This window comes from Sarcophilus harrisii, chromosome 3 (assembly GCF_902635505.1).
Source record: "Sarcophilus harrisii chromosome 3, mSarHar1.11, whole genome shotgun sequence".
NCBI classification, from domain to species: domain Eukaryota; kingdom Metazoa; phylum Chordata; class Mammalia; order Dasyuromorphia; family Dasyuridae; genus Sarcophilus; species Sarcophilus harrisii.
This window is the reverse complement of record NC_045428.1, coordinates 529,646,289-529,662,539: the sequence shown is the minus strand read 5'-3', so window position 1 is coordinate 529,662,539 and position 16,251 is coordinate 529,646,289. Positions and strand designations below refer to the sequence as shown.

The 16,251-nt window shown below is 34.1% G+C and overlaps 1 protein-coding gene across 3 annotated transcripts in view; it reads right to left on the bottom strand.

The window, feature by feature from the left end:
• The window catches only part of SMAD9 (SMAD family member 9), a 108,543-nt gene that overhangs the window by 10,246 nt on the left and 82,046 nt on the right, over nucleotides 1–16,251 (bottom strand). For 2 of the 3 annotated variants that reach the window (XM_031961993.1, XM_031961992.1), the window contains exons 3-5: nucleotides 13,887–14,144; nucleotides 7,587–7,697; nucleotides 4,117–4,338 (exon numbers count right to left, since the gene is read on the bottom strand). In XM_031961993.1, the coding sequence (XP_031817853.1) occupies nucleotides 4,117–4,338; nucleotides 7,587–7,697; nucleotides 13,887–14,144 (591 nt within the window). The remainder of the gene's footprint in view (nucleotides 1–4,116; nucleotides 4,339–7,586; nucleotides 7,698–13,886; nucleotides 14,145–16,251) is intronic. The other variant, XM_031961994.1, reaches the window with a different exon arrangement.

Genomic DNA, 16,251 nt, shown 5'->3' with positions numbered 1-16,251 from the left:
AAAAAACATGCTGTTTCCTGACTTCTATTCAGTGATCTTCCATTACGTCACATTTTCTTCTCATTCATTTCCTTTCTTTTTCATCGCCTCTTTTCATTCTCCATTGCTTATATTTTATACCTCTCAAACTATGGAAACAGTTTGGTGCTCTAGGCATAGTTTTTTTCCCCCACTACCTAGAGGGCACTTAGAAAAAATAAGAGATTCAAGACCAAGAAGGATGTACCTGGCAGCCTGAACTTAATGAACAAAAAAATTTAGATACTCCTGAAAAACAGCATGGTAGGATGCACAATTACAGCCTTTGTCAAGAGGCAGCTCATCTACAGAAAATCTAAATGGTTAAAGGATTTTATCTGAATCCAACTTATATCACCAAATAATGACTTGAGACTATATCTGCAAAATTCATGCCCTTTATATATCAGAAGTTCAGCCTATTCATGTAGAGTAGACACTGAAATTGGAATATCATTTTTCACTAAATGATCTGCCATTTTCTTTTATATGTGACAATTATATTCAGAAAATGACTTCTTTGGAATGACAGTCCCATTCCATTCAAATATAATAACTCAGAATCTTTCACGTGCACATTTCTTCTATTAACAAACCAAGGTTTATTTTTTCCCATTTTTGAATTAGAATCAGAAACTATAAATCTTGGGACTTAAAAATTGTGATTTGTGGGTTTTCTATTTTTTAGATACTTTCCCTTTAAAAATAACAAAAAAGATGCAGATGTCAATTATGTTACATCCTACATTTTGTCAGAATGGGTTTATTTTCTAGATTACTAATATTTTCTTTAAAGGCTTAAAATCATCATTAAAATGAATAATTTTATAATTATCAAAAACATTCAAAAAGGAAAAAATGATGTTTTATTTTTAAATTCTTATGATTTATGTAAAAGTACAAAGAAAATACTTTGATAACTGCAAATGAACTGCCACTAATAAACTTGGACCCCAAAGAAATGTGGTATCTGGGGATCTATAGAGTCCCAAACAACAACCTAGGTTATTAAGAACCTAGATTCTCTGCTACATAGGCTTCTAGAAGAATTTCACTTTTTCTTAGATTGTGTTTTCAGTTCTAAAAAGTATTCTTATCATTATGAGGAGCTTGAGGTCCTTGAGTGAGATAGAAATGTAAATGGAGCAAGGTATTACTCAGTCCTCTTCCCATGATCTAGAAAACAAAACCAAAAACTCATTGCCTTACTGTTTTCCTCCCAATAATGAGCTGCTTTAGTGTAATGGTATATACAGAAGTCAGACTATAAAAAGTTGAAGAGATAGGACAGTAACCAAATACCATTCATTTCATCTACATAACAGATGTAAATGAAAGAAAATTATGGCTAAAAAAGGAAACTGGGTGAAATGGGTTTGTGTGAGAGTTAAGTGATAGAGAAGTTTTTATATATGCAAAGACAAAGGCAATTTGAAAACTTGCCATCTCAAGGAAATCTAGTTACATAATACTGTTTACCACCAGGAGGCAATGGTTGATAAACTCAGCATTTTCCCTACAAATGGCAGCAGCACAAATCAAATATAGTCAAATATAGTCTTAAAGTATCATTTTCTAATCAGAATTTGACTAATTTCTCCACAACAGAAATAGAATAATGATTATTTTATCAATGACACCTGCAAAAAAAACATCTTTTGCAATAGTCACAAATCTTAAAAACAAAACTATCGCAGATATTCTCATAATACATCTAAATTGATCCAAAATGAAGCTGTTTTCCTCAAAATTCAGAGCCAGTTCAGAACCATGCTATCAGTCCCTCTAGAGAGATATAGAATATTCCACTATTATATTAACTGTAAATCCTAAAATTCACTCTAACCATACAACTTGATGCACAGGCAATTAGCAAATAAATAGTTCCTCCATCTATTGTATATTTTCATACTATTTTAGAGAGAATAAATCTAGAAGATGGGTTTAAGTGACTTGGAATATAAAATCTATTAACTGAGAATACAATGTTCTAATTTCTAGTCAGTTTTTAAAATTTCCTCCAAATCAAATACAAACTTCTCATGCCAAACTAGTACTACTTAGTCTGTGTCTAATCATGGCTACAAATGGTTAGAATACCTTGCTCATAAGGCCACTTGTTCAATTCCCCAAACAGCAGCTGTGCTCCTTTGCAAGCTTATAGGTTACATCCTTAAGTCTAGCCAGATATTATGTAAATGTGTGCCCTTGATCACAAGATTAAGTAAAAGAATGTGGATGAATGAATCAGCATAAATCCACCACCACTAATGAAAAAAGCATTCCAATTGACACTCTTCCCATAGGGCAGTAGCATCAACTTAGGCAATCAGGAGATGTAGTGAAGAAACTGTTGGAATAAGTAAAATCTGAGTTCAAAGCCTATCTCAGACACTCAATAACTATGTGATCCTTGGCAAGTCCTTTAAAGCTCTGCCTGTCCCAGTAAAATGGGGATCTATAAAACGAGGGTAAAAATAGCACCTCCTTATTGTGAAGATCAACTGAGATAACTGTTTGATAAACCTTAAAACACTATTTAAATGTTAGACATCATTATTATCTCCAATATGAAGAATTCCTCAGTGATAATTCAATTAGCCTATCAGTCTTCAATCTAAAGAGGCACTCTTTACCTTAATGGAATTAATGAACTTAATCTACTCCTAAACAATGGTTTATATATAGTACCTAGAAAAAAAAAAAAAAAGGAAGTTAAATTATGTATTAGGAAAAATACTGACTACCTTACCAAAAGAGATTGTGAGAGGAACAGGTGGGTTTTCAAGAGATTTTTTTAAAAGATCAGAAAATTATTTTGTAAAGTTGATCTGAACCTGTGATTTCATGAAGTTCCTGCCTTTGCCAATGCAAATCATCAATCATTCTGCAACTCAGTTTTAAAGAACTGCCTGAAGTCCTAAGAGATTGAAGTCCTAGCCCTAGATCCCAGAACCAGTACAAATCTTGATTCCAAGGTTGGCTCTCTACCCACTATGAGGGAGCTTCTCCTTGTGCTGATTTGGATGTTGTCTCCCCACATTAGACCACAAGTCATTTGAAAGCAAACACTAGGTTTACCTTTCTTTGTATTGCCAGTGCAGAGTGCTTGGCACCTAGCAGGTACTTAATAAATGCTGTTGGCTGACTGACTTCAAGACCACTAGTTTGAGATCTTGAATCTTATGAAGAACATCTATCACCCTCATTAATTTGTCCTAGCTAGTTACTGCTGTATGAACAAATTTATAAAAGATAAATTTTATGTTTTCCCTATGTAGCCTTAGCAGAGGCCTAAAGTGTCATTAAATGCTTCCATTTTCACAAAAAGGGCTATGCAAAGTTTTATCACCTCATTCCTAAATTTTTGCAAAGAAAGAATAAATTCTCTTGGCCACAGAATGACCTTAGTCCTGATGGCCAATCAAACTTTTAACTGTGAGATTCAAAGTAGTGACATATCATATTTTAAAAAGTTCTCAGCCCAGTTATGATGCCATTAATCTACAAAAGAAAACAAGCAATTTGGTTAATAACTAACTTAAATTCAATATTTTTCAAATTAATAACCGAAAAAAAGCTGCTCTTAAATGGCCACAATCCAGAGAAGACTTTGCTTCAGAAGTCAATTCAGAAATCACTTTTATTAAGTTTAAATAATTACCTAGGAATTGTATGGAATATTTATTATGACTCAGCACACTCACATCTAGCATTTCACTTGTCATCACAATACCTCAATGAGATAAGTTAAGAGAAAGTATTATTTTACCTATGTCATAGATAGAACACAGAGACAGAAGTTGTGATTTGTCCAAGGCAAAATGTTTATAAATTGTGGAGCCAAACCTAGAACTTCATTCACTCGGCTTATAAACCTTCCATGGCTTATCCACTTGGTTTATAAATTCTTCATTATCTTATTCTGATAATATATGTCTATCTTCAAGTTCCCACTTACAAGAATGTAGACACTTTTTTTCCCTTAAATCCAAGGCTAAGTATTAATTCACTTTGCTTGACTTCTTATCATACATACACATATATAATGTGTATACATCACATGTATATATAGAACTATTAAATGCTTTTTCTTACCCTTTCCTATATGTCTTCGAGTATTTTCTATTGTTGAATTTCTGTTAACATTTGAAAGAAGTCCAAGACAAAACCTGTTTCTGTTATTTGAAGGATCTGTAAATCCATCTATGAGGACACTTCTAGAAGAAGCCTGAAAAGTTTCCCCAACTCGGTTGTTGAGTTCATAGTAGGCAACAGAACACCAGTGCTGAGGCTCTTCATAACAAACGGGTCGAAAGTCTAAAGAAAAAGAAATCAGGATATGTATTATTGTGATAATAAGTCTTTATATGAGCTTCCAATTCCAGGACCTACTGAGTCAAGCCTTTCATCAGCAACTAGGCTGTAGAACAGATGCTGCTGTTTTATTCTTCTCTCAAACCTATCATTTTTTCTGGAGTTTTCAGTGGTAAATGATGATTTACAGTTAGCTGGCTCAGTTGATTAGTGCTCCATTCTAACAAGTTCCTGTTTTAATCCTCTCTATGAGCCAAAGAGCTTTGTCTTGTCCCACAGAATGTACTCTCAGCTCTAGCCAAGAGTCTTACAAACTTGCACAAGTAGTCAGAGGAATGGGAAGACCAGACCAAACAGTATGTAAGGCTACTAGGACAAGTCACTCCCCTCTGTAGAAGATTTACAGCTTAAAACAAGTGCCCTAATATAGATTTAGAGTGTCTCTAAAGGATAATGAGTGAAAGCTGAATGGGAAGCAATGATGGGTAACATACCATTTCCCAAACAAGAGACTAAAATAAACGGATGAATTTCAATAAAGTCAGAGTCAATCTGAAAATCTATCCAGGAATGAATGTACAAGAAAAACTCCTCACTAGCACAGGTTTGTATTCTCCTTTTTGTCTCATGTACAGTATTTAATCATCTAAAGCCTCCTTCAAAGGAAAGTGATTTTTTTTGAGAATCATAGACTGAAAAGTATCTTCAAGATTAACTGGCCTGATCAATCTCACCCACACATGAAACTAGAATGCTGACTATTGTGGCAAATAAAATGAATAAGGGCAAATATAGTATAGGACTGAGCAAAATCAGTTTATTAAGTGACAGGTCAGGTTGGTGACTTCAGTTAAGCCAATAACCCTAATGAGAAAAAAAGGGTCCTTTTTTATGGACACACAACAAAGAAGGTGTCTTGGGAGGTATGGAACATTAAATTGGTTTACTAAGAAGAATGGGTTGACTTTTACCTGAAGCTAATCAAGCCCCTCTCTGACAATTAAGAAATGTTCATAGTTTTCTGAGACCAATCTTCATCCTATAATCTTTAATAAGGAATCAAAACTACTAGATTTTCTCTCACCTTGGAAGAGATAAAAACTCCCCTAATTGTATAAGGACAGGCAAGATCAGATGACATATCCTAGATGACTTGGGATTGGACCAAGTAAATTTGTGGGGTTTAAAGATAATAAACAAATGCCCTAGAAGTATCCCAGGCACTACCAGTATGAGATAACAACTTTTTTAAAAATTATAACTTTAAACTAACTCAGGGGGAAAGCTAAATTCCTGAGCCCAGCTCAAGGATAGAAGAAGAATTTAAGCAGATAAAGAATCAATTATAATATGAAATTAAAACAATATAGAATCAATTACAAAGTAGAACTAATTTGAATTTCTCACCATACAATCCTTATCAGGTGACATGAACTTCTTGAAAACTTCTCTACCCTCAAAGGTTGCCCATTCCTGGTTAATGAGCAAGAATTTACCTAAATGTTTTATTATGTATATATTTGCTTTTTATAGTCAATTTTTGTTCATTTGGGTTTTTACTAACCAATCAAATTTGGGGTTCCTTATACCATATCTCCCTTTACTATATTCTGATTCCCTTTGTCATTGACAGTCGTATAAATATCTAGATTATCAATACAGGTGTGCTCTCATTTTAAGAACTACTCTCCTCCCTTAAAAATCTCAAAATCTGGTAATTTAGAGGGTGAACATTCAAATTACAAGAAATACCAACAATCTGGGGCCAGTAGGGATCTCAAAAGGTTATCTGATACAACTCAATCTCAGACACATTGAATATTACTGTAATCTTCATTTTACAGACAAGACCACTGTAACATAAAAAGGTTTATATACATAGTAGTTAGTAAAAGAATAGTAAAAAAAAAAAGTTAGTAAAATACCTAATATGAACTTATTTTGCCATAACTGACATTCTGGTAAAATATTTTCTTTAATATACACTATTATCTTTTAGAAGTTTTCACTTAAAAAGACTTATAGATCAAGGATTCTTACACTTTTATGTGTGTTGTGTACCCTTTGGGTAGCCTGGGGAAGCCTATGAACCCCTTCTTAGAATAACTTAAAATAAAGCAGTGATTTATAAAGGAAATAAAAGATTAATGAAAAATATATATTTAAACTTTTTTTTTCCATTTCCATTCACGGACTCTATGAAATCTATCAATGGACTTCTCAGATGGCTGTGAACCTAAGGTTCAGAATTCTTTTGTTTTTAGGCACTAAGTTATTCTCAGAAGGCAGAATCTGGAACAATGGTTTGAAACTAAAGGGAGAAAGAATTTTTTATTTAATTTGAGGAAAATTTCTTAACATTCAGTTGCCCCAAAGTGAAATCAGTTGCCCTAGGAGCCCATTACCTGAGGTTTTTGAACAGTGGCTGGATCACTACTTGTGAAGAGAATTTATATTTCAGATCTGTAACACATTCCAACTCTGAGTCTATGAATTATCTGAAAATCATAAAGTCCCAAAATGCTGGAAGGGATCTTAACAACCGTCTGGTACAATTTATTTTACAGAGGTGGAAACTGAGAGCTGGCAAAAGGGAAAGTCATTTGTATTGAGTCACATTACTAACTAACAACAGTGCAAAAGCTCAAAATCAGGTCTTCCAACTTTTAGCATAAAAATTCTATTTTCACCATCTCACTGAACTTCTACACCATGAGAACATTTAAAAACATTAAGTTTCATGGGAATCCTACAATTTTAAAACTTTGGTATTGTAGGAAAAAAGGATTTCCAGGAAATTTTCCAGGGATACATTTACTACCTCAAGAGAAGTGATGCTTGAAAAAATAAATCTGTGGAGGTTTTTAAATGATATATTTTTAAGCCTGAATAATTATTAGCAAAAAAAAAAATTATTAGCAAAAAAAATTATTAGCAAAAATTAGAACATATTATCCTTACTTATAGTAAGTAGCACACTGACATCCATCACTGAATAAATTTGAAATGATAAACTTATAAATACAAAAGTTAAAATGAATTATTAATTTATTCCAAGAATCAAAGTGACAAGAAAACCAGTCCTTGCTATGGTTTGGAGAGGCCATCAAACAGAAGTTAAGATGTCACAGCAGTCCACAATAGAAATCGCAGGTTAAATAACAATTCACTTTTACAGGGAAACAGGGAAGAAGATGGTAATAATTACTATCAAAAAGTATCAGTGTTTAGTGCTTCATCCACACATTTACCTCCATTAGGCAATGATAGCACTAAATGGCTGTCAGCTGTGGCATCTAGAGGTCGTCCATTGTGGCTCCCTGGTGTTTCTGTGGCATGATAAGGTGGGGGTGGTGTATCAACTAAAGAAAAAAAAGCAATAAAACAAAATCATCAAATCAACCAATTCCTTAAGGACTGATCCCCTTCCTTTGCAGCTCAACCCTGTAACTACCACAGGCAGTGTCACTGCAGGAGGAAAACAACTAACATTGAAGATGATGCTCAGCATTGCCAATAGGGAAGGGAAAAGAGATCTGTTACTCTTGGATTTCTGGGAAAGGATTGGTGATCTTTCCCTTGATTTCAGGAATAGTCAAAGCAATGACGATTTCATAACTGTCTTTTCAAATCTAAGTGTGATAGCAAAAAAAAAAGTTTTCCTCAATAACAAAAAATGGTAAAAATCTGGTGCCTAATTAATAGTTTAGGAAGAAAGCTACAACTTTTATTATGTGCTTTTGGACAGTCAACTGTCAGAAGAAATATATCTACCAGGCGGTTCTACTGCTCATGTCTCCTACACCTTGGAAACAAAGAGGTTCAGCTAAAATAAGTTAATGAAATACCTAGTGTCATAATTTAGAATTAGAGGTAGTCTTGAAGCTAGATCTTCTGACTTAAAGGTAAATGGCTATTCCTTTACGCTACTTTTTCTCTCTCCAGAATCTGACTGTCTTATAGGTAGAAGAGCTATGAGGATAAGTTCTCTTTACATAAATATATATAAAGGCTTCTATTCCCAAAGATTCAGAAGGAACTGACAGAAAGGCACATAGATATGAAATGCAAGAAGAGAAATTCCTCTTAATCCTCTCTATATTTGACACATAGATAAAAGTCCTTTGATGATGGCACCTAGCATTATGAAGCACCACAGAACTATCTGATTATAAAATCAATTCCAGAACATCAGAAGGGATCATAGGATCAAGGAGGTAGAATTGTAAATAACCATAGAGATCATTTCAAATACAACTGGTTCAACTTCTTGTCCTATAATAGAATTTCCTTTACAAAATATATGCCTGGTCATCCAAGCTTTTACTGATGGGGAACTTAGTTCCTAAAAAAAAATAGCCATTTTTTAATGACCCCAATTGTTTGGAAGTTCTTCCTTCCATAAGGAGAAACTATCTTTTCTATAATTTTCACTCACGGATCCTACTTTAATCCTCTGGAACTGCCAAATAGAAACAGCATAGAATTATAAAAAAATTTTATGAGGGGTTAAGAGTAGAGCCAAGATGGCAGAAAAAAGACAGGGATTCACCTGAGTTCTCTCAAAGTTCCCTCGAAACAACTTTTAGTAATGTATCAAAATTAATTATAGAATGGAAGAGCCCCAGTGCAGGCTGCTCCCCTGCAAACTAATAGTGGACATTGTAGGTAACTGAATTAGTGGTGATTGATAATAAGAGAGTCTGAAAATTGGTCAGAAGGAAATTACAGGAGTTTCTTTGCTGAAACTGGGTACAAGACTCCAATGTATTGCCCATACTTGGATGTAGGGCACAGTTCTAAATGAGGAGAAACACTAACACACCAGTGCTTGCAGCTCCAAGACAGTGTGGATTGGTCACAGTTCTAGGGAGGGAAAGAGTACCTGTGGTCTCACAGAGCACAGACCAGGTAGTAAACATACTTCTCCTTAGATCATACCACTTTGGAAGAACTAAAAACATACAGATTCCAGAATCAATTCTAAAAACAGCTGCACAAAAATCTTGAAGCTTAGAAAGTGCCCCCTCCATCCTGAAGGCAGAGCCTAACTTTTAACATCAAGTTCAAAGTCAAGAAATGGGCTGGACAAAATGAGCAAACATGAACAATAACAAAACCAGAGAAATTTACTATAGTGACAGAGAAGATAAAAATATAAACTCAGAAGACAACAAAATCAAAACTACTATATCCAAAGTCCCAAAGAAAAATTTTAATTAGCCTTAGGCCCAAAAAGAGTTCAAAAAGGATTTTAAAAATCAAATAAGAGAGGTAGAAGAATAATGAGGAAAAGAAATGAAAACAATGTTTAAAAATCCTGGAAAAAAAAAAAAGAGTTAATAGCTTGGTAAAGGAGGCTCAACTACACTGAAGAAAATAACATTTTAGAAAGAATAATAAACCAAATGGTAAATGAAAAATAAAAATCCTGAAAAGAAGAATTTCCTTAAAGAAGCAGAATTGACCAATAGTAAAAGATCTACAAAAAGTCATTGAAACTAATTCCATAAAAAGTAAATCTGGCCAAATGGAAAGGGAGATAAGAAAAACTCACTGAAGAAAATGTCTTAAAAATTAGAATTGGACAAGTGGAAGCTAATGACTCCATAAGAAATCAAGAAACTTAGAATCAAAATCATTTTAAAAATAAAAGAAATGTGAAACATATCCCTGAAAAAACAAAGGAGCTAGAAAATAGATCTAGAAGAGAGAATTGTAAAACTAATCCACTACCCAAAAGCCATTATTAAAAAAAAAAAAAAAAACGAAAGGGGGTCTCGACATTATCTTTCAAGAAATTATCAAAGATAATAGCCCTAATATTTAGAACCAGAGGGTAAAATAAAAATGGAAAGAATCCATCAATCACCTCTAAAAAAGATCCCCAAATGAAAAATTTCAGGAATATTATAGCCAAATTCCAGAGCTCCTAGGTCAAGAAGAAAGGGTTGTAAGCAACCAGAAAAAAAAAACAATTAAAATGTCATGGAGCCACAATCAAGATAGCACATGATTTAGCAGCTTCTACATGGAAGGATTGGAGGGCTTGTAATATGATATTCTGGAGGACAATGGAATTGTGATTACAACTCAGAATCCCCTACTCAACAAAACTAAGTATAATTCTTCAGCAAGAATAATAGATATTCAATGAAATAGAGGACATTTAACATTACTGATAAAAGAACAGAAAATTTGACTTTCAAATACAAGATTTAAGAGAAGCATAGAAAAGTAAACGGGAAAAAGAAATTGTAAGGGATTCAATAAAATTAAACTGCTTACATGGGGAGATGACAGTTGTAACTCCTAAGAATTTTATCATTATATCAGGATAGTAGCCAGAAGGTACATAAGAAGTTGACTATATTAGGATGATATTAAAAAATAAAATTAAGGGGAGAGCGCATGCACTGAGAGAAGGGGGAAGAGAGAGGTAGAATAGGAGATATCACATAAAAGAGGCATAAAGGAGTGTTTATAGTGAAGGAGGAAATGGAGGTGGGGTAGGATCTGAATCTTTCTCTCATTAGAATTGGTTCACTTTATACACTCAGTTTTATAATAGATTTCAAAACAGAAATCTATTTTACTTTATAGGAAAGTAGAAGGAGAATGATATAAGAGAAAGTGTGGTTGATAAAAGGGAGAATGGATTGGAGGAGGCAGGAGTCAGAAACGAAACACTTTTGAGGATAGACAGGGTGAAAGGAGAGAGAGGATAAACATGGAAAATAGAATGGAGGGAAATACAAAATAATCATAACTGAAAAAAATTTTCACAAGTTTCTCTAATAAAGGCCTCATATCTCAAATATAGAGAGAACTGAGTTAAATTTATAAACATTACAGCCATTCCCCGATTGATAAATGACTGAAGGATATGAATAGGCAGTTTTCAGAAGAAGAAATCAATGTTATCAATATGCTCTTAGAGCAAAAATGATCTAAATCACTATTGAATAAAGAAATGAAAATTTAAAAACTCTGAGGTACCACCTCAAACCTATCAGATTGACTAATACAACAGAAAAGGAAAATGACAAATGTTGGAGAGAATGTGGGAAAATCAGGACACTAACACACTATGGAGGAGTTGAAAACTGATTCAAATATCCTAAAGAGCCATTTGGAACTATGCCCAAAGGCCTATACCACACATACTCTTGGAAAGAGCAATACCACTATTAGTTCTGTATCCCAAAGAGATCAAATAATAAATTAATGAATAAACAAATAAATGGAAAAGTAAAAGGACTTATATGCACAGAAATATTTATAGCAGCTCTTTTTGTGAGGGCAAAGAATTGGAAATGAAGAGTTTGCCCATCAGTTGGCGAATGGCTAAACAAATTGTGGTATGGAATACTATAATGTCATAAGAAAGGATAGCAGAATACTCTTAGAAAAACCTGAGAAGACTTATGCAAACTGATGAAATGTGAAATGAGTTAAACTATCAGAACATTGTACATAGTAACAGCAATATTATATGATGATCAACTATGAATGACTCAGGTATTCTCAGCAATATAGCAATTCAGAAAGACTTATGATGAAAAATTCTATCTATCTCTAGAGAAAAAATTGATGGAGTCTGAATGCAGATTGAAACATACTTATTTTTTCTTGTTTATTTTTTGGTCTATGTTTTCTTTCACAACATGACTAATATGGAAATATATCTTGCAAGATGGCATATGTATAAACTATATCAAATTGCCTGCCTTTTCAATTAGGGGGGAGATGAAGGAGAGAGAGGCAGAATTTGAAACTCAAAATTTAAAAAATATTACGATTTGTTTTTATATCTAATTGAAGGAAAATAAAGCATTAATCAAAATGCCCAAATTGGCCAGAACCTTCTAATAAAAAAAGATAAAATCTTGAAGGTTTTAAAAGTGTTTTAAGTGCATGACTTTATTTGAGGCTTGTAACAACTCTGTGAAATATGAATGAATGAAAAAGCATATATTAAGTGTTTACTATGTGTAAAGCATTGTACTAAAACAATGGGAATACAGAGAAAAGAATGACTCCTGCTCTCAAGGAGCTCACATTCTAATAATGGGGGACAAAACACATCTAGAAGATCTCAACTGAAAGTCAGATGCAAATATACTTTGCAAGTGTTATTATTCCCATTTTATACATGAGGAAGGAAATCGAGGCACAGAGAGGTTAAGTGACCTGCCTAAAGACACCCAGCTAGTAAAGTGGGTTTTCACATAGCTTAAAAGGTGAACTTCTTCGTCATACAACTTGGGCACTTTTTCTATGTCACATTGTATCTCTAAATTGTTAAAAAAAAAAAAAAAGAAGAAGAAGAAGAAGAAGAAGAAGAAGAGAAAAAAAGAAAAGTAAAGAAAAAAGTCTTCTGTTTTTTCTACATGAGAGCTCTCATATCTGAAAATGACTCTGTTCCTCTTCTAAGACATTCTACAGGAGAGTAAAATAATATTAATTATACTAAATATCCACAGTTCCTTCAATAATTTGTATATGATATGGTTGTTAGCTCATCCTGATTACTTTCCTCTGGAAATGCTCCAGTGAGTCTTCCTCAATTAAGACAAAATACAAGGGTACTATATTTCAATACACTATTTCATTCTCCTCTTGGCTGTGGTTCTGACTCTTCCCATTCCACCAGCATGACTCAAGGTAAGCGCCTCCTTCCCAGATTTTGCTTTTCACGTCTTCTCTTTTGTGTGTGGCGACTGTCTTTTTATTTGTATTTGTACTCCCAAAGCTTACTATATATCTAGCATATAGTAAGTGCTTAATAATGCTTTTTGCCTTCCCTTGCATGTACCTTAACATGGAAAATTGTAAACTGATATTTTATTTTCTTCTCTTTATATAATTAAAATATCACTCTGATCATGCTACACTGTTGCTTTTTGTGCACTGTTACATATGGAAGGTATTTTTTTCTACTTCCCAAATCTCATCAACTCATTTCCTGGTTTTATATCAATAGAAACCATATTTTTGGCTATATATGGCACCTGGCCTGTATCTCCACTCCTTAGAATCCCAAACTAATAAGTAATTTACATAGATATGAACAAACTTTTGGTTGGTTTAAAAGGCAGTCAAAAAATGGAAAAATACTAAGATCATTCATAGTCCTTATTCTATGTTTGCTCCTGATTTCATGAAGAGACTATTTTCCTCTTGCCATACATTCTTATTTTAAAATCCCTGGGCTTTGAAACACCCAAATCCCTAGGGAGGTTAATGATCATTTACCAGAATGATCACTAAGTATATTTAGAATCAAACTGGGTTTGACTCCTGACTATTAGGTACTCCCTGCGTGATCTTTGACAAATTCTTTGCCCCTCTCTGGTAACTCAGTTTATTTATATATTACAAAAGGATACAAGATCTATGGTCCCTTTAATCTCTAAATATGTGATCATATGATTTATGAGCCTTTAGAAGAATCTAACCCTGTGATTCAACAGCTTTTAATTTCCTCTTCCCAACCATTATCTTGGGACAATTCTTCATTTTCTCTATGCTGTGTTTTTACTTCTCACCTGTGAGTTGATATGGACTCCCTGGGCCAGATGAACTTCCTGGGGAATGAGAGTAGCTTACGGTGCTGGGAGATGGCAAGAACATGTGGCTGGGTGACGATGAGTAGGTAGAGCCTGTGGGCTGCTGAAAAGACTCAGGATAAGTAGCATTATGTGGCATCAGGGGCTCACTGTGGAGGGAAGCGTTCCGAAACTTTGCCAGGAGGCTGAGCTGGGGATTAAACTCGCTATGTCTTGGTACAAGCACAGGAGGAAGCACTGTAACAAGAAAGAGACATCATGGTCAGAATGGAACATTAAAAATATTTTTTCCTTTTTTTTTCCCTTCAGGGACCAAAAAAATCTGAACTTCAGATTTGTTATTGATGCTAAAATGAAACTATCCTTTAGCCCTCAATGCAAAAATGTAAAGGCAAATAATTAAAAAAAAATAAACAATTACCTTCAAATGTAGTTTTTATCTGCCTATTGGTCTTGTCATCCTCTAGGGTATCATGCTTTAAAAAATAAAATAACTCTCTTAGTTATGACTCTTCCTGCAGGAAGTTAAACTATAGAGATTCTAATGCCAAAGCCCAATATTCTCCTGATATTCAGGGCTCAAAGCAGCTTCAAGGATTTTCTACACAGAATGACTAATCAGAAACAAGGATGTACAGTACAGTATTTATCCTTTACCATGTTATTTTCTGTTTTCTTTATGTGATAAGGGAAAAAAATGAAATCAAATAGGTGAATGATAGCTTTTAGAAAGCAATCCCAACAGAGAAAAAGAACTAAGTGAGTTTTTGTTGTTGTTCAGTTGTTACAGTCATATCTGAGTCTTCATGACCCCATCCAGCGTTTTCTTGACAAAAATACTGGAGTGGTTTGCCATTTCCCTCTCCAGCTCATTTTACAGATGAGGCAACTAATACAAACAGGACTGAGTGGTTTGCCTAGGATCAAACAGCTAATAAGCATCTGAGATCAAATTTGAACGCAGGAAGATGAATATTCCTGACTACAGGTCTCAAAGTCTATCCATTGTACCACCTAACTGTCCCCTTCTCTTATTCCACACCAGTTAGTTACAAAACTTTTCACTGTGTTCCAGAAGCAAACACTCATTCTTTTCTTATAGAAACGAGAGGCATAAGATATGATGTATCTTTTTATTTTTTCCATTTTTCTATAGAAGAAATAATCGAGATGATGTTTTTTCCATGTAAAACCTGTCTGGGAGAGACAACTCCATACATTCAATGGAATATTGGTTCCTTGCTAAGGGTATTTTTTTATACACAAGCTATTCTCTTTCTTCACCAAGAGGAGGAGTCTTTCACAAAAAACAAACAATATCAAATAACTTTAAAATGATGTTATAAAATGCTTCCAATGATAAAGTTAAATGTACTTCTAAATGAAGACATAAAATAGCCTGCAAGTTGGTCACCCTCGCACGTCTTTCCCAACTCTAGTCCATCTTCCTCTAAGGTTATTCTACTGATCTTAAAGCCCATCTCTGACACATTATCCCTCTAATCAATAAACTACAGAGGTTTGCTATCATCTCCAGGATCACATATAAAACCCCCAGTTTGGTCTGCCTTTAAAACTTGATTCCCCTGACATTTCCAGTCTTACCTTAGAATTTTCCCTCTTTCACCACTACTTCTGTATGTACTCTGCAATTCAATGTCACTGACTTGATCCCTTTTCCTTGAACAAGGAACTCCATCTTCCAATTCTGGGAGCTGCCTATTCCCCCCATGCTTGCCCTCCTCATCTCTGCCTCAGAACTTCCCCAGCTTCCCTCAAGTCCCAGCTAAAAACCTCTCTAAGGAAGACTTTTTCAATTCCCCTTAATTGAAGTGCAAAGCCTCCTTTGATTTATTTCTAAATTTATCCTGTACATAGCATTTTTGTATATAGTCATTTGCATGTTATCTCCCTCACTAGACTGGGTGCTTCCTGAAAGAGCAGGGAATGTCATTTCTCTTTCTTTGTAACCTAAACATTTAGCACAGTGCATAGCATCTAGTAGGTTCTTAATTGTTGAATGTATGAATAACTGAATAATCTTAAAGGAAGGCACTTCAATGATTACCTAGTCTAACTCCAACCCAAATAGTAATCTGTCTATAATATCCCTGACAAGTGATTATCTATTTTCAATTAGAAAACTTCCAGTGATAGAGACATCATATAGTGCTAGTTGCCAAGTGAAACATTTACCTTTCTGAACTCTGATTTCTCATATATAACATAAAGATAACAACACTTGTAGTACCTACCTCACAAGATGACTAAGAAATTCAAATGAGATATTTCATTTAAAGATAACATTGGATATTCACAGTTATATGGATTATAAACTTTGTAG